We start from the raw sequence: 19604 nt of genomic DNA, 5'->3' as shown, positions 1-19604 counted from the left end.
CGCTGCTTCGCATGGCACAATCGCACCTGCAAATTGCACTCATTACTCACCTTCTGTGACACGGTTAAGCGATTGGCTATCGTGCATGGATGAGTCCCAACTGGCGATGGCGCAGATGTCTTTGTCCAGATGCTGCAGGATTTGCAGGGTGTAGAATTTATTTCCGTGCTCCTTCGGCAATATCGAATTGAGTCCCACCACGGAGAGCTCATCCGTGGCATTCTGCGTGGACAAGTCGTCGGCATTGAGGTCGAGGAAGAGAACAGGTACATGAGGCTCCATCCCGGGTGACGGATCCCACGAGGCGGGCGCTCCTGGGATACCAGAGCCCGGCGCCGGCACCAGCACGGCATTCCTCTCCTCCGTCAGCGACACCCACTGATGCACTAGGCTGAGCTCGCGCTCCTTCTCCTCGTCGCACTTCTCCTCCTTGTTGATCAACTTCTGGATCTGCTGGTCCAAATACTGTCGACGCCGACCGAGCGCTTCGCTCCACTTGTCACGCAGCACAGTGAGATCCTCCTCCTGGTACGAGTCCAAGGGCTTCTGCAGGCGCGATCGCACCGTCACACTGCCTACGGCGATGCTGAGAATTGACTGGCAGATAATGGGCAGCGTGCCAGAGTTCTGCACCGGCTTCACGCGCACTTGAATCCGCCGCTGCTGTCCCTGGCGCACCTGATACACGCCGCCCGTCAACACTTCATTGCGATTCGCCACCTCCACGGGCGTGTACTCGCCATTGTCGTTCAGCTCGTGGATCTCCACCCACAGTTCAATCTTCCTGGACAATTCCGCCCAGCGATCCACCAGGCTGCGCGCCTTCGCCTCCTTGTGCTCTACTTCCCACTCCTTGGACTGCGAGAAGCCCATCGACCGATGGCCCCACACCTCAATGCTTAGCGCCCCCTCAGCCGCGTGCTCCAGGAACTCCTCGCTCACTTGCACCGTGTAGTCTTGCACGTGCTCGAACTTGTAAATGTTGTTCTCATTGTGGCTGATCAGCTCAGAGTTCACCACCGGCACCACCGTCTCCTGATGGCCCCAGAAGGTGTACTGGCAGAAGACGTAGTTGGACAGGGAGATGGGCAGACCAGTGGCCTGCTTGATGCTCACGCGGCACGTGATCTGGCTGCCCATTGGGTCGCAACCGTAGTCATCATCCCGGCTGGCCTCGGAGGAGTTGTCCGAGCCAGTCTCGCACATGCGATCCTGAGGCATCTGGCCAGCTATCCGGGTCACTTCCACCTGCAGCCGTCCCGCCACTTCCCCCTGTTGACTGATGATGGGCGTGTGATAGTCCAGCTTCACATCATGGAACAACACCTCCAGAAAGATATTGGCAACACCAATTAGATTGTGGTTTTCCTGAGACTCGTAAAACGGATCCATGGCCTTTTTGCTCTCGTCCTGAAATAAACACACATGGACGGACACACATATAACTTAATGATTCTGCATAGTAATTAAGAAGAACATCTAAAATAAGACACATGTAGAGAACAACAATGGTCAAACCTCTTCATCATCATCTGGCATAATTAATTCTGGTGGCTCCTCGATTGGCTTTAGTGCGCACAATTTGGGACAGAACAATTTCAGTGATACATTAGTGAAATGAAAGTGTCCAGCGGCACGCAACACCACCCAAGAGAGACAAGAAAGGAAACACTCACCATCAGCGACATGGGGCGATCCTTGAACTCCTGATACATCTCCCGCATGTCTATCAGCTTGTTCTCCAACTTCTCCATGCTCCAAATCTGACTGCCCTGATTCATGCGACGCACCAGAATCGCCGGCTCGCTCACAAACGCCCCACGCCGACGATTCGGACTGAGATTGGCCGGCGGAATCTGCAGTGTGACACTGAACTTGGTCTTCTTCTCCATCTCCTCGGCCAGCACGTTCGCCTCCTGCACCAGCGCGTTCGCCCGCATGATGTCCGCCTTCAGCTGTCCCAGCGACCGCCTGAACATCTCATCGCGCTCCTGTGCCCACTTCTCCATCCTCATCTGCGTCGTGGGCGTGCATGGCGTTATCTTGCCCATCCGCAACGGATCATAAGGAGCATATGGAGCGTATGGAGTGCTGGGCGACAGAATATTCCGCAGCTGTTGGAACTGCTTCTCATACTCCTGTTGAAAAAGAAAACGAGTGGAGAAACTTTAACTGAAATTCTCTTGAAGCGACTTTGGCTAAAAAAACATCACAAAAAGCATGTTAATCAAAGTGAACAAACAGTGAATCAGAAATGAATTCAGCAATTGCATTCCCAGTTTCACTGTGTTTTTTGCTGTACAACACATTATTTTTTTAATAATTTATTATTTCCCCCAGCGCGCACACTCTTTCCTTCCTTTTTAACAACCCAAAAACAAGGTTTATCATTTACATTAATCCACATAAATTTCATGCCTTTGATTCCATAAAATGTTGAGAATTGCACAATAACAGCATCATAGTCAGATTAATTTGATGCCCATTGATATGTGAATAATAAAAATTTCTACCTGTCTCTGTTTCTCTAGCGCCACTTGCTTGTCCTCTTCGTGCTGACGCTCCAATTGCGCGATGGCCGTCTGAATAGGATCATTGCTCAGCTCATTTTGCATCAGCTCCTCGCGCGCGAAGTTGTAATCGATCGGCTGGGCGGGCGTCTGGGGCTCCGAGGCCACGCTGCTGACCCCCTGATTGGCGCCCTTGGGACAATTGACCCTGAAGAAGTGATGATTGCCCCAGAGAATTCTGTCCCCGTTGTGCAGCGGCGTCTTGTCCGCCACCGGCACGCCATTCACGCAACACCTGGCATTGCTTATCGGCTCCATGAATAGCCCGCCGTCCTCGATGCTGATGGTGCAGTGCTCGGGCTGGATGCCGAGGCCCAGCAGCTGGATGTCCGGCTGCTGCGCCACACTCCTGCCGCCCACGAGCGTGCGCTCCTTCAGGTAGTACACCAGCAGCTCATTGAGCGACGGATCGGCGTTGAGGTTCACGAGATAGTACTTGTTCTTCTCCACCATGATTCCACTCGCCTGCACACTGATGCCCATCTTCTCCAGCGCCTGCTGTCGCTCATTCTGGATGCGCTCCGTCTTCACCAGCTTCTCCTCCCACGTCTGTGAGATCTGCTTCATCAGGTTCTCACTCTCAGCCAACTTGTCATGGATGTCACCGCGCTGTGTGTCGCCCACTGGAGAGCCCGTGGCGTGCTTCAGCATCTCACGCAGTGTCTCCACCTCGCGCCTCAGCTCGCGAATGATGCGCGCATTCGGATCCTCATTGATCACGGCATGATTGACAATTCTCTTCGCCCGATCAGCATAGCGCAGCGTCGACAGTGTCTCCTCGTAGTTGTCGGCAGCTGGGGAGATTGTGGCCACCATCACAGTCCTCGAGTTCCCACCGAGATTGTCCTTGAGCAGCCACGTGAGCACTGAGTCACGATACGGCACGAACTTGTCATTGCGCGTCTTCCCACTCGACTGGTCAGCCAATTTCGATATCACAAGGCCCAGCGTCGTGAGGGATTTGTTAATGTTGCTGCCCTCCTTCAGCCTGTCTCCCACGGCGCCCGTCTTCACCGCCCTCTCGCTGCCCGCCAGATCCACCAGAGACATCCTGGACACCTTCTCGCCACTCACATTCGTATCCCTGTCCGTCAGCGTCTGCGTCAGCACCACCGAGAACACGGCGTGTGATCTCGACGATTCCGCATTCATGTTCGTGGCCGCCACTGTGCGCGACTTGTTGCCCTCTGCCATCAGGCTGTCGATGTCCAGGAAGGACGTCACCGCCAGCTGAGACAGTCCGTCCACGTACGGACCCAGGACGTTGTGCTCTCTCACACGCAGCGACTGTTTGTTGGGCTTCGGATCCAGCAAATCGTGCACCTTCTCATTGTAGATCTCCATGTAGCTCACCTCCACTTTGTAGGACAAATCGGGAGTCTGGCGGTGCGAGATCTCGTAGAAGAGCTCATCACAGAGGCGCGGAATTATGCCCTTGTTGTCACCCGTACCCATCATCGTGTACGACTTTCCAGATCCTGCGAAACAAATCAAGAAATTCATCAAATTGTTTCACAACAATAAATCAAGAGGCGGAGCTTTGAAGTGGGCGGAGTTGAAACGTTTATTGAAGCTCTTCCTACACTAGAATGTTCCTGAGAATTCACTTGAAAACCACGTGAGCATATGTATTTTCTGGGAAAAACCTAACAAGGGATGTTGTAAAAGAAAATTCTCAGAAACCACGCCTAGAAAAGTGTGTTATCAACACGCCAAACAACAGCAAAAAATTTGCCTTCCTAAACAATAGTCTAGACTAGAATGTGGATTTATCATTCTCACTATAGAATTTAACTCCTTGTCAAAAGAATTCGCTTCCTGATCAAATGGCACGAGAAGAAAGTGGATGGGATATTCTATTTGATGATGTCGCAACATTTTTCACAATATGTCGACATTCCTATTGAGCCGTGTTACATTCATATCAAGAGACGAGTTTTCCTCCTATTGTTATCGGGTGGCAAAAAGGCGGTGCAGAAAAGCGTGTGTGTGTGCAAAGAAGTTCAACAAACTATACGTTAATATCTATATTTTAACTGGTGTCTAAAGTCACAACTATTTCTATATGTGCCCATTGTTGGAGGAGGAGTGAAGAGATAGTCGGGGTAAATGGGGAATTTTGCCAAAATAGATCGATACGAAATGTGCAGAGAGACGCCAAGAGGGCGTCTTTAAGGAGAGCGAGAGCTTTTTGTCGGGATGCATTTTTAACCATGGTGAAATTTAATACCCCGGGACAAAACGTGGAGCAAAAAGGGACGAATAAAGGTGGATGAGCAATAAAAGAGCAAATAAATTTCACTTTTTTGATTCAGGTTCAACTCAATACAATTTTATGGCTTTTCTGAAAATTTTATGTCTGTGAAAAATGTCCCTTCCCAACACATACTCACTTTGGGAGTATTTTTATGGAAATTGAGATGGGAAAATTCACAGGAGAGCACATATAGTTACAGCATGTTTAGAATTTTTGTGCACATAAAGTGCAAACCTTTAAATTCAGAGCTCTTATAGCTCTTTCACATTTGGTGTGCGCTCACAATTAATGTATATATGGAATGGGAATATTTTCCAATATAGTTGCAAGAGAAATTCTGCACAGAGACACTACTTTAATCCTGATTTATGTTTCCACACTATGTGATTCTTTTGCATTTTACTGAAAACTGCCAAATTCACTGGCTTTTATATTTCCGCAGGGTTGATAAAGGATACTTTTTGCTTTTCCAGCAAATAAATGTAATGAATTCCTGAACATGAGATTGACATTCGATTGAGAATTTTCTCGAACTAAGGGAAGAGGATTATATGGTATTTCGGGTATTTCTAAGGCATTTGTAGCGTATAGCAAATTCTTGTTTATTTTTTGTTCGCTAAATTCCTCACCGAAGGCAAAAAGAAGTGTGCGGACGTGCGAAGGGAGAAATCAATGAATTTTGTATTGAAAATGCGAATGAGGTTTATCAGATGAGGAAAAATGGTTCAGTAAACAATTTTCAATCTCAAAGAGGCCATCAAAAAACGAAAGAGAATCACAATAACTGTTTTTGTTGTGATGATGAAAATTTATGATTTATAGAGCATTATATTTTCTCGCCATTATTATCAATTTCAGTTTAACTGATTCATAAGGGCACTGGGTGGGCCAAAGAAAGGGGCGTGACTTCTGATAAATCTTGCTATACTTTCAACTCACCAGTCTGTCCGTACGCAAAAATGCAGGCATTGTATCCTTGAAATGCATTGTCCAAAATATCTCTGCCGACAGAATCGAATACTGTTTCTTGTGACGCAAAATGCGATGCATCGTAGTCCGTTGAGAAGAAGCAGTGATCAAAAGCGAATGTCTTTGGTTGTTTTCTGCAAAAAAAATAAAAGAAAAGAAAAAAGACAAGTTAGCAAACATAATTATGACTTTTTGAGAGTCTATTTCATAGCATCGGAGCGTCGTCCTTTTTATAATGATAAATTCCCTGGCACGACGACACTGTCTGCTATATTGCTCGCCAAAAAGTCCAGTAAAACTGGCACAACGTCCCCATAATTTACATCCAAAAGTACAGCCAAAGGAGAGCCAAGAAATTTGATAAAGCCAGCATGAATAAATAATATAATTTAACAACAAATCAATATCACTCTGTCTACAGTATCTCTTCTCTGTGGGGAATCGCTGAGAATCGAATACGAAAATCAATAGACAGCCAACAACTGCCTGTGTTTGACACACAACTTCTCTTGATGGCGTATCTATTCATTCGCCGTCGCTTTGTGGAAAAATCCACTCTTCCGCAGTGTTCCTTTCGATTTCCCAGACTGAAGTGAAATCCTCTCCATATAATAACCGTGCATATCGTGCTTGTCATCATCACTCCAATCGATTCACATGATGTGAAAAGCAATTTTAAAATTTATCCATTCCACCCAAAAGACTCATCGTTGACTTCTAATCTATATTTTGTACCGGCGAGAAATTTCACATGTTCATCGATTACCGGGAGCTTATCGAAAGCTCATCATAAAAATCTATCAGGCAAAGTTTTAAGCTCCCATCTCAGTGTATAATTGGATACTTAGTCAGACTGTTGTTGAGCAATTTTTACAAGCGAAAAAAAACTCTTCTCCAACTTTAGATTTCCCTGATAAAAAATATTGCTGCAAGGTCAGAAAATGCTTGAAGAATAAGAAATTACATTTTGTTGCTCTATAGAGTGCATTTATATTGAATTAGAAAGTTGTGACAAAGTTTAGTGGCAAAGTATTTTTTGATGTCTCATGCGATTTGCTATTTCTCTTCGTCCTTTGCAACAATTTCATTCCCAGGGACAAGTTCATCATTTCCACATAGAAAAGATAAAACACTCGCAGAGTTGAGAAAGGGGTTAATATCCCGACAGTAATCCTCCACCTCACGAAGGATCATCAGAGACACCCAGGATGAGAAAACAACCTCAAGATTTATATCCCATCCTCACAAGTCACACCGTCATGCATATAATTATGAAATATGCGTTGCTTTCACCCACAGTTGAGAAATTCATATCGCGAACTGCGAGGTAGAAAAGGAAATGGCGAGGGATTGGATGAAAAGGCGGGAAAAGAATCCATTTCTCTCCACTTTTTTTTCCACCTTCATCGCTCATTGTTTGCGGTTGAAGTGTTTTGTGGATACGCTGAAGAGCAACAAGACGTGATTTTTCCCTTCACTTTATCACATTCTCATACTCTCGTGGCCCAACTACACCGAACCTTTAAAGTAGACAAAAACCCTCACCGGGCTTTTCTAAAAGTGCACTTTGTCTCTGTTTAACTTATTGTTTCTCCTGTGTTTTAAAGCGTAATACATCACATAGCAAAAGCACTTTCGCAAAAGCTCTATCCCATTTTATATTCAACACCGCGTGTGCAGTTTTCCAAGCGCAGTGAGAATGGCAAAAAGGATATTTTTACAGTTTCTCTGTCTCTCCGACTTCCTTTGAAACATTTTAATCAGACATCTAAATGGGTTCTTTTTAATTAATCATTTTCAATTTTAATTCATTTACAAACACTGTTCTCATTCCACGATCGCACATTGTTCCAATTTCTTTATCTGCAGCGCAATTTCTAGAAAATATAGTACACAGTTTGAAGTGAGATTGGGCTTTTTTTGGATCTAATCAGCAATACATTTATCAATATCCAGATATGATATTGCCAAAGTCACAAACAGAAATCCTGCAGTGTCTTTTGAAGCTCATCTCTGTCCAATATGACAAACAATTTACACTTCCCGATAGTATAAAGTGTCAATTGATGAAATGCAAACATTTCTCGGAAATTTTCCAATTTATCGCCATCCTTTTTGATCGTCTCTCCTTCCGCCTTCGCACCATGATATGTGCTAGGCAGAGACACACAATTTAATTACAACAATGTGTCGCATATAAATTGTCTCTTGGTCTGCGCCTAAGAGGGTGAAAATGAAGGCAGAAAATGCTGCATTGAGCACCAAGGATGGGGCAACATAATCCAATTTTATGTAACATGTCATATGAACAGTGTGCATGGTGTAAAAAAAATCGATGTGATGCTCCAATGCAAGTGCAGCTTTGACGCCTGATCCTCTGGGTGTTACTCTTGGACACTTTCCATACGGCTTTTCGCCATGCGGCATTGCTTGGCAAGAGACACGGTGAAAAGACATTAATGAATTGCTACATTTCTCCCCAAATTATGTCACTTGAGTCTAATCGATAGTTTTCGGCTGAATTTCATGCTCACCGTGTTGAATAATCCGGTGTGCGAGGGAGATGGAATAAATCACGAATAGGTGGTAAAAAGTGTTAAATAGTCTCTTTTTTTCACTTTTCACAACACATCGCGCGTTCTGTCTGCGATATTGGAATTGATGGGAGGGAAAACCAGTGGCATTGAATGTGTGATGTTGAGACAGAGGAGGTGGTGGAAGAGAGAGCATAATCAAAGTCAGAAACACATCCCAGAGTTTCCCATTTCCATGAGCAAATGAAATATTTATACACTCAATGCTAAAAGATTCAGTCCATCTTGTAGCAAAATCGAAATTTGACCCAATTTTTCTTACATTCGGAAAGGCACAGCAGTAAATTTTGGTGCTTCAATTTCAAAACATTTATTTGCCTAATCATATTTACTTAATCTATTATGACTAGTTAACGTGTGATATACTGCTAAAGTCATAAAATCTGTGGTTCAACTTCCCCAGCTAAAAATCGAAAGCGATTACAGAGTCCGAAGAGGGTTAAGTGACCACCTAAAGTATATTGATTTATCAACTTGAGCACATTGAGAAATATTTACCACACTATTCTCACACACTGTGTTTCGCCGCATGGAAGTGAATTGTACAAGTCGATAAGATATCATCAAGTTTAGCTGTGCGAGTAAATTACTCGGAAGCTGCAGATTGTTTGAGTTTTTTTGCACAAATCCCCCTCATAAGGGCTTATTAGTTTCATCTCCGTGCTCGCATTTCATGTGTTTATTTGATTTTCAAGCTTACATCCAAACTGCTTAGTGCGCCTTTTCCGCTTGCCTCAACATAAATCACACATTCTCTCTCCGGCTTGTCGCATGTTCCTGCGTAAACACGCATCAAATCCTCGGAGATGAAGTGTACACGATGGTATCGGGGTGCGATTGACAAACAGGAAAATCATCCTTGAAAGTCTCTCAAGTGTGTAGCGCCTATCAGTCGTGCGGGTGGGAGTCAAGGACTGTATGACGCGTAGTCAACGAGACAACTTCATGGCGATGAGCATGTGGCTTGTCCCATTTTTACTGGGCACAGTCTTTTGCCACTGGGTGTGTAGTGAATTTTGCGAGAAAAGAGTGATTTTTTATGTGAAACACACACGCAATATTAGGTTGACATTTCCCATTTCATACATATATCTTTTGAGCTGGTATTATATATCCTTCTACTTGACTGACCAGCGTTATGAACTCTTCATAACCTTTCATTGTCGAGTTTGTGTGTGAATTCTTATCCCACTTTTCACTCCAACAATCGGCAAAACTGTCTGCATTTCCATTTGCAATTTCACTGCACGATTGTTGTCTGTGATTCCGCACTTCTGCGGGTTGCTTTTGGTCATGAGCGGCACGAGAGAGTGAAAGAAGGTTGAGGTGAATTTATGTGAATGACTTTGGCGGTGAGGAAAGAAAAGGGAGACAAAAAATATGGTTGGTATAGATTTTATCCTTAAACATATTTTTCCGCCCTGTTTGCACTGTTGACTTTTCCACATGTCACAAGATACTTTGAGGCGGCACAAGTCATTGTTTTCATTCCGCAAGAAAGGTGTTGTTTGACTTTCTTGCGGAGCCAATGAGTGTTTGTCTAAGCGCCTTGGCTTAGGGGAGAAGGAAATGTTCATAAATGTCTTTTTCACTCCACCTACCACAATTCCTAATCAGTTTTTCTTGTCCTCGTTGCCTTTTTCTCCCACTTTTTCCCACCCCGCGTGAGTGCAAATTAAATGTGATTTAGAGAACTCCACCATAAGAACCTATGTCGTGCTAGTATATAATTATTAAAGTGAAATTCTCATTCCCTGAATCATATTCACCCTGTGAAAAATGAGAGTGAATTAAACTACTAGAAGGAGAAGAGAAAGGACAAGTTCACGCTAGACTTTTTCAAGAACATCACCCCTTATTTTTACACGGCAGTGCGAAGCAAAAGTCACTGAATATTGATTAATCAGAATACACTCAATTTCCTCTCATATATGCTTCTATCAATCATCACTTTACTAATCACCCAATTCGTGATTGATTCACAAGAAAGACATTTATATTCTCTCAGATTCCATTTCCACAATTAATCTTCACAAGGAAAATTGTAGTGTTTTGCCAACACTGACCACAAATCCCTAATCTGGTGAGATGATTTCCAAATTACCAACACCCAATTTTGCTAAGAGGCTTAATGTCTTGTGCAAGGTTTGGCGCAAAGTGGTTGATAGTAGAACTATCAAGACACACAATCTTTATGTATTAATTTGCACAGTGATTAATTTGCATGAAATCAATATTTGATCGAAATATGACAAAAGGGTGTGTCTCGAGTGACATTAGGCGTAATGAAGGAGAAGATATCACCACCCTTTTTCCCCGATATTGTAGGTCAAAGAGACTGCCAGTGCCTTGATTTCAACCCTCCGTTCACATTCATGGGAAATTCACCGCAGAAAAGCGTGAAATAAGGCAGATTACTTTCAGGGCAATTAAGCAATTTGCTCAAAATTGCGCCTGTATAGTGAGAATTCACAGAAATATTTCAGCAGGCAGTATTTAATTGCTTCCCCCAAACGATTTCCATTCAATGTAATTTGAAAATATACAGCTCTTTTTCACGATGACACATTTTTTGCCCATTTTCAACAACAAAACTTGGTAATGTGATAGATAACGCACTGTGGAGACTTTAGAGTATCTTCAGATATTTTTATATAATATCTAATATACCCTCTAAATACCTCGGATTATATCCCTTTCCTTTCCTGTTATCCCCTTTGAGAAAATTGTAGGGAACTCCAAGAGTGGAATGGCACGAGGTTTAACTGTGGGAAATATTTACAGAATTTCCATTCTTATTGCAAATCCTTGAAGTTTATTTGAAGAGACACTTGGCGAACATGGAATGTAAATTGTGAAAGTTAATAACTTGAGAGGAATCTTCCCACAATTTTGAGATATGTATGTACACATGAAAGTAGTATATATTGTAATGTAGAGGAAAAGAGGTGGAAAATTATGCCATATTCCTCCTCTTGTTGAGCTTCTAAGCTCCGTTTTCGTGGTGGAAATTGATCTCATTAGACTTCTTATACGTGAAATATAAGAATATTTCTCTGTACAGACGTACTTTAATTAAAACCGTATAGATACAGATATATCGCTCGTTGTGGGTGGAAATAAGCTGATTTTATTGGCGAATAGGGGTAATTTGAGAAGCTCTGGCGAATTGCACACAATTACATATGGATATAATGCTATTTTAGTGATTTGTTGCACAATCGTGTGTCAGAATTCCTTATGTGGCATTTCAAATAGTTTCGGTAGAGCGCGCAAGAACCCACATTTGGAAGTGGTCGCTGGCGAGGTTGACCAGTGTCATCAAATCAATACATTTTCCTGCTGGAAGTGTAATTGGATTTGGGCGTGATGGTGTGCTTTTAGTCAAAGTCATTATCCGCCCCGCCAAAATGTTCATGTATAATGAATGTTTTGTCCAAATATATATATATATATATATGGAAAATTCAACAGAGGGAAAATGATGTTGTCAATAGGCGGATGAAATTGCTTGGAAAAGTACACAGAGTGTTCGGTTAATGGTGTTGTCCAATATATCGGCAAGTCACTCATCTTCACTCTGGATAAAATCTATTGTACTTAATCCAAATTGACAGTAGATTTTCATCGAAACCGTGCAATTTTCCCAACTCCAAAGAGATTAAATTTATCTCCATTGAGCAACTAAGAGTCCAGCCAACTTTCAACGGGCGGACGATGAGACATCCTGCCATTATCCACAAGACTCTCTACAGCCGATAATGTGCCTCTGGGGGCTTTAGGAAGCTTGCGACGTGGCGAATGGAACGCTTCATCTGTCACGTCCAAATCAATTTTGATATGATGCAAAGTCTGATGATGCGACGTGAGATATTAATCAAATATTTGCCGTTGTCGTCGCTTCTTATATCAATGTATATTCTCTACATAAAATATCCCGACGAGCAAAGCCCAAAAATACATAAGACGCTGAAGACGAGAAAGCGAAGAGAGCTGTTGAACACATCCTCGCACAGAGATGAATATGAAAAGTGGAGTGGACGAATAAGAATTGATGGGAAAAAAACTTGCACACCTTCTCACGAGCCTTTTAACCTTTCCCATGACTTTTCTCCTGATTCATGAATTTCCCTCTCTTCAATAGACGTGGAAATTCATGAGAAGCGACCTAAGTGAGGGAATGCATAAAAATGTGCCCCGAACCAAACTTGGCAAAAAATGAATTGGATATGGAATTGAATCGACGTGTTTTGGGCATATGAATTGAATGTTGGGAATGAAAGGGGGATGGAAAAGAAAAAGTCAAGTGATCTTTCTACTCAAAAAAGGACCCTGAGATGTGAAGGAAGAGAAATATCCTTTCATCCATCATTTACCATTTAATTTGAAATTTATTTTACGACTCAAATCATGAAGTTCAGTGTATTGTGAATGGAAAATGTCCTCTTTTACAGCCTCTCGTTTTCTTCTCTCGTCTCTCTAACAAACATATAAAGTTGATTAGGGGTCATCTTATTTTCACCTCCATTCTTCATCTCACCAGTCATTTTCCACACCGTTCCTCTATTTGCTCCAATTTGTTTGCCGCACACACTCAAGCGAAAAAGGGTAGAGAAAATACGACTTTTCCCACTCAATGGAAATCGTGAATTGAATGCCGTGGAATGAAGTGTGAAGTGAAAAATGGCATTTTGAGTACTTTATGGTAAAGCAAGAAGGAGAGTGGGGAATATTGGTGAAAAGTTTGTATTTGATTTTTCACTCATGATGAGAAAATTGAGTTTATGCCACACCATCGTACTGACTCAATAAACTTTCTTGGGCGGAATTCCACACATCTCTCCAAGGAGAGCGCCCAAAAGAACCTCTGCACGGCGAATGCGAGGATCCTATGGCATGTGGAAGCAGAAATCGGTTGGAGTTTATCAATAATTCTAGGGCTATTTGGGGCACACACACACACACTTATTATGTGCCTCCCTGAGAATCTTTAGCCTCTCTTTTTCTGCAATTTACATAGATTTTCTCATCTGCCATTAGATTATTCCTTGAGTTAGGTTACTTCGCTGCGCACTAGCTTGAAACCCCCCACGAAAATCCCATCGAGGAAGTGAAAGAAGAAGGAGATGAAATGGAGAAGAATAGGGAAATTCGACCTTTAATACACAACAGCTCTCGTTGGAAGGCTGATTTCTTCAGTGGACTTCCGCCAGGCACAAAAGTTTTTGATTTAAAAAAGTTAACTTTTTGTATTGAGAAAAAGGCAAAATGTATTCTTCTTCCTCACAGCAATAATAAGATGGATTGTGACTTTTAACGAGGAACATAAGATGTTTTTCTTTCTTCACAATAAGAAAATAAAAGTGAACATGTTAATTGTAATATTGAGTTACCTAAAGAGAAATTGCAGGGCTTTTTGATGATGTGTTGCCATTAAACTATCTGCAATCAGTGTTAAGGTGTTATGTTGAAAATAAATCATCCCGTTTCTCTCTCACTCAACACTAATTGAAAATTAACTTACACACGCTGTCTAATGTTTCCTTGTTCTCATTAAATAATAAATTAGACACAACTTTATCACTGATATTTTCTCATGTGCGGCTCTAAAATTATGGCTGAAAATTACAGCAATATAGAGAAATATCTCACAAATTTATAATGTTCTACACAATATTGAATATAACGTTTTGCAAATTACTCTCCCTCTTTGCCACCCTCTTAGGGGAAAAACACTACCACGAAAAGTAGTTAAATTTCATGAATTGCCGCAAAATGAGAGCACTTTCAGCGGCGAAGGCAAAATATGCCCATTTGCATTCAAATATGCTAAAGAGATAGAATTCAAAATGTAATCAATTTTTTTCTCCACAATATTGCGCTCTTCTCCAAATATTGTCTCTCACTTTAGGTTTAAAGAGAATTATAAATTGAACATTTTATCCTATCTAAATATTTTTTCATGTGATTTCTTTGTTCTAAGTCCATAAAAGAGTGTGACATTGAGTGGAGTCTTCCTCCCAACTCATTTTTTCTCTCTTTCCCCATTGTTTACCTTTGGGTTTATATGACACACACTCACACAACATTATTGCCGCTCTCACAACACCAAAGTCAATATTTTCCATCCAATAACATCATAAATACTGTGCCATTATGTGAAATGCATAATACATCTTGTTACAACTAAAGCCTTCGCATAGACAAAGTGCAACCTAGTGATTTTCCATTCCATCCACTTTGCGGCCATTGAACAGAGTTTTCCACCAACAAAAGCATTCAGAAATGCTCGGCATTTTCTCACATTTAGAGCGAAAGACAGAAAGGAAGAAAAGAGTCCCACAAATACATATATTTTCCTCACAAAAAACTATGAGAAAGAAGCTCACAATGTCAGAGACCTTCGGTGAGTTTACAAGAAAGGCATTTATTCTCAAGCTAAATTTAGCCTCTCATCGTCAGTTATGTGACATAGAATGAATGAATAGTTGATGAATTGAAATCCATCTTGCGTGATTGCGAATAAAAATCAATATTTCGAGATATCCAATCACAGAGTATATCGTGAGAAATTAAAACGTCCTCCTGAAAATGTGTGCACACTCACAAATCAAATCAATTTGCAGCTACAAAATACACCTGAGTAAAGTGTTCATTAAGCCCAGCAATTGCTGTGTGTGCAATCTAATCAACTACATCTCGATAATGACTACCATTTAGTACAGTTGAATCATAAAACTAAATGCTGTTGCAATTGTCGAGAATACCCATGAAAGTTAGTGAAGCTTTAAACCGCGAATTGCGTTTGATGAAAAAAACACCATCCCTTCATTAATAATTTCCATGCTGAGTCATCCCAAATTAACCAACGTTCATATTGGCAAGCGGAAAGCAAATAAAATTCCAGCATAAGTAATTAAATATTCACGTGCCACCCAATTTTTATGAGAGTCCATAACAAACTAATCGTTGCAGCAAATGTCAATGACTGGGTCACATTCTGGGAAACTGCCACAAATGCCACTTTGTGAAGAAATTGCATTGAACAGCCACCTTTATTGTATTTATCTCTAATTAAATTTACTCCACTCACCTATCCATTTTGTCCATACTCGTGACATTGTGCAAAATTGTCTGTTGACCCTCCATTTCCACGACGCATTGTGTGCCCAGTTCCAGCTCTGAAATTAATGCACAAAAAGAGAGAAAATTAATATAATAATATTCCGCCTCTTCGCTTATAAACACTCCATGCAGTCCACTTCGCATTGGTGAGATGACTCGTTGGAAAATATGTTGGGAGCGTGAAGGAAATTTAACAACGGGAAAATTGATACTTTAACCTTTTAATGTGCATATAAAGAGTACCAATTTTTTTCTACATCTCCTCCTTAATAAACACACACATTTAGACAGCGCGTGAGTTTGTGTGAAAATTGTATAATTCAACAGTGAAATTCACACATTTTAATGTGTGTAATTCTGCAAAATGTCTCACTCAACAAGACACACGAGTCGTGGTGGAAACCATAAAAATATACCATATTAAAATGGAAATTGATTCTGTGAAGAAGTGAATTTCCTTGTCACATTACATAATCCACCAACAACAGTATTTCACTCTACTTTTCCAGATTAATTGCATAAAAGAGTACAGAGAAACGGCTTTACTTTGCATGTCTCAGATTATATGGGATTGTTTTGTCGCGCTCATTTGAATGGCCCGCCCTTTCCGAAGACCCGCCCATTCGAATGCGCTCTGCATTCTGAATTGCTTTCTTCCTTCATTTAGCATGGGAAACTGATTGAAATAAACATTTTCATCAAATCGATGCACATTTCTTCGAATGAAAACAATCTTATTCCAATTGCAGCCCTGCTTTGCCCTAGAAATGAAAATGAGCAGTTTAGTAGAGAAAGAACTTGACACAGAGTGTGTAAATGTTTGCAAAGTTCGCACATTCAGTGTGACTTAATTTACGAGAACTCCTCATCTGGGTTTATTTGTTCTGCAGAGGCCCTGATTTGTGTTTCTGTTTTAGGCACTTCTTTCAATGGCATCTTGAGCCGCTTGCTCTTTGCTGAAGCTTGTATATTTTACCCTTAGAATTGTGTTGAAGTTCGGATGGATTTGAAGGCTGGTGTTTTAGGGGAATTACCCAAGATGAGATTAAGCTCTAATTTTAAAGAGTTTCCAAACATTTGTCTCAGATTACATTGGTTGATGCCCTATGTTAAAAAAGGGCCAACAATCTTGGAAATTGCTCACAATTAAGCACTTAAACATGGGCCATGGTGTGACACAATACGCGGGAAATAGTCGTTCAATTGTCATTAGAGAGCAGAAGAGTTCACGAAAAGTCTAATTGGGTCACTCAGGCTCATTAACATATCGCCCGTTCTTCCTCCCCGCCAAGAAAACGGTCTCCAATTGAAATTAATTGAAAGTGAGAGTTGAAGAAGTATTCTGGCTTCATGATAGACTTTTCCCTGCAATATTTGCCAAAGGTGCGAAAAAAAACCACATTGTGCAAATGCTTTAATTGGACAGCAGTGCTTTGGCCACCCTCACAGAGGCACGCAACGCTCAGGCAGCGTCGGAAAGCTCATCAAATATCGCCGTTGAATGTGGTGTGAGACTTGATGAGCAGCAAAGAACTGAAATTAACATGGACTTTTGCCACACCGATTTTTCTCTCTCTCTCTTTGTGTTTGCCACACAATTTTTCTGCCACCTTCGCAATTTTTTTCGCTACTCACTTTATTGGGAGTGTTGATAAGTCAAGGATAAAACCAAAATGCATTTGAGGTGATTCGAGAGCTCGGCCAGATAAATTTAGAAGTCTCGTTTCTGTTAGTAACACATCAAATTTTGGACAGACTTTTCGCGATGAAAAACTCACGAGAAATTGATTTATGTTTTGCAATTTTGGAGTGGCAAAATGTTGATAGATTATTTCATATTTTTAGCACTTGTCATGAATGAAAATTTGGAGGGTGTTTTTCTACACACAAACACAAATTCCCTTGCAATTCCACCCATATTTCATCTGATATACATTTGCCTGACAAATTAAATGAAATGGAAAATGGGTGTTTTTCTCTCTTGGGGAGCCTGAGAAAATTTCATTGTCGCAAAAGGCAATTTTTTCGAGGATTTCCTCCTTAATTTTTACACGCTGTGGGGAAATTAAACGACTGAAAGGTGATGAAAAGCGTGAGGAAAATTGCCCTTTTCAAGTTCAATGAAATTGGAAATGACGGTTATTGATTTTAGGAAAATTTCCACATTACTTCTCTACATTAGATTCCCGTAAAGGTGATGGAAAATGCAAAAAAGTATTATTGGATTTACCAAAAGAGCAAAAAATATTCAATAAAAGAGGGATTCTTATCATCTCACTCGCAATTATCGCCCTTCCGCCTTCACCTTGAGGCCATTGAGGCATTTGCATGCAATTATAAAATCACTCTTGCGCTCTTTGTGGAGTAAAAATTCCACACTGATAGTATGAAATAGTCTTGAAAACGAGTTAATGACCGACTGAATTGCTAATGTTTCTGCACACTTCCATTCAAACCCTGAACAGATTGCATTGAGGTCAATGAATGCCTTTGACAAAGGGCTGCAAAAGGCAGTGATTATGCTATGATTCTACGATTGAAAACCACCAGAGACAAAGGTCAATAGACGTGCTATCTGATTACGTAATCCGCAAGTTATGATCTCATTTCGGTGGCGTTTCCCAATAGAGAATTCTCGACTGATAAATTGTGTAGTTTTTTCGACGCTTCGTGACTGGTTTACGACTGTTTTTGGGCATTCTACAGGACGCTCGTCGAGAATTGTGCTTCCTGTGAATTGTGAAAAATTGAAAGAAGCAAAGAACAGAGCGTTTGTGAGTCATTTTCTCTATTTGCCCTGCGGCTGTAGTGAATAGATGGGCGAAGGAATCCTTCCTAGAAGGGAGACTCAAGGGTGGAATTATCGATTCTCTCCATTCAGCAGCCGAAAAACGTGCTCAATGCTGAGAAAACACCTTAAACAGTGGAACAGACAAAATAATTTTAGCCGATGACTCGAGCGTGTGCTTTCCACCAAGAAAGTACATCAAATCGTCATCATGATTCATCCATTCGTTGGAATTGTTTCTTATTTATGAGGCACACATTTGTGGGAGAGAAAGAGAAACCACACACACTCTTGTGGGCTCCTCGAAGGCTGGATATTCTTCCAAATGCAACAATATACTTTATGCTTTATATACAAAGGCGGCAGATTGAAACTGTGTAAAAATCCGGTGAGAGCGCGCGAGTATGGGAAAATCAAACGAAAACGAAGGGAAACTAATCAATTGATTTGTGTACCTGTATATGGTACAGTCATCAAATATTTATTCTATCACACACACACACACACACACACACACACAAACAGTTCTCTCGTACTCCTTATCATTCTCCATCGCACGATAAGACATGCCTTCGCGCCTGAGTTTCCCAAGCGCCTCAAATGAATTTCAATATGATTTAGTGTGAGTGGAAAAGATACAATTTTTCCGTACAAGAATTAATTGTCGACAAATAGAAAGTGAGTCAGGGAGTTTTTCCTAGGAAATTCCTGATACATTCCCTCAACTTCCGCCGACTTTCTGCGGATGTTTGACAGCTGTCGAACTGTCATCGCCAATCTTCAGGTTTATTCAACACCACCTCAATTTCTAGGTGGCATTCAAATTAGCAATTTACAACTCTTGCCTCTACATACTTGCTAATTGTGATGGAAAATGTGGTGAAATGAAGGCCAAAGATTAGTCAATAATGGTTCAATGCAATTTTTTTCGAGCTTCTTTTTCTTTTACCCGCTAATGGAATTGGAACACAATTTTTTTCATAATCATGCCGCTTTTCCACCACAATTTCCTCCTCAAGATGGGTTCCTTTGTGCCGAAGACCAAGAGAAGTTAGAAATGTGGGCAATTCCGGTGAAAGTGAAAATAAGAGTTAGCAATAGACGGTGTTTATGCAATACGAAGATTGTGTGTTGTGTTTCAATTTCAGCGGACTGGAGACCTTGTGTGTAGCCAGCATGAGAGCTGCGAGAGAGAGACTTAATGCGATTTCGCGTGTCTGAGCCGCGAGAGCGTGTAAATTCGCCACACACAAAAGAATTTGGTTCACTAGGTATTCACTGTGGCTGAAGTGCACAAGGGT

General features: G+C 41.5%; 1 protein-coding gene across 10 annotated transcripts in view; it reads right to left on the bottom strand.

Annotated features, from left to right (window-relative positions):
* The window catches only part of LOC132261056 (kinesin-like protein KIF13B), a 28016-nt gene that overhangs the window by 6944 nt on the left and 1468 nt on the right, over window positions 1-19604 (bottom strand). For 6 of the 10 annotated variants that reach the window (XM_059759572.1, XM_059759574.1, XM_059759571.1 and 3 more), the window contains exons 2-7: window positions 15484-15571; window positions 5767-5930; window positions 2514-4048; window positions 1677-2138; window positions 1519-1566; window positions 51-1410 (exon numbers count right to left, since the gene is read on the bottom strand). In XM_059759572.1, coding sequence (XP_059615555.1) covers window positions 51-1410; window positions 1519-1566; window positions 1677-2138; window positions 2514-4048; window positions 5767-5930; window positions 15484-15571 — 3657 coding nt within the window. The remainder of the gene's footprint in view (window positions 1-50; window positions 1411-1518; window positions 1567-1676; window positions 2139-2513; window positions 4049-5766; window positions 5931-15483; window positions 15572-19604) is intronic. The other 4 variants (XM_059759576.1, XM_059759580.1, XM_059759577.1 and 1 more) reach the window with 1 other exon arrangement.

The sequence above is a fragment of the Phlebotomus argentipes genome, unplaced genomic scaffold, assembly GCF_947086385.1.
Source record: "Phlebotomus argentipes unplaced genomic scaffold, Phlebotomus argentipes genome assembly scaffold_18, whole genome shotgun sequence".
In the NCBI taxonomy this organism is placed as follows: domain Eukaryota; kingdom Metazoa; phylum Arthropoda; class Insecta; order Diptera; family Psychodidae; genus Phlebotomus; species Phlebotomus argentipes.
This window is presented reverse-complemented; position numbering and strand designations above follow the sequence as displayed.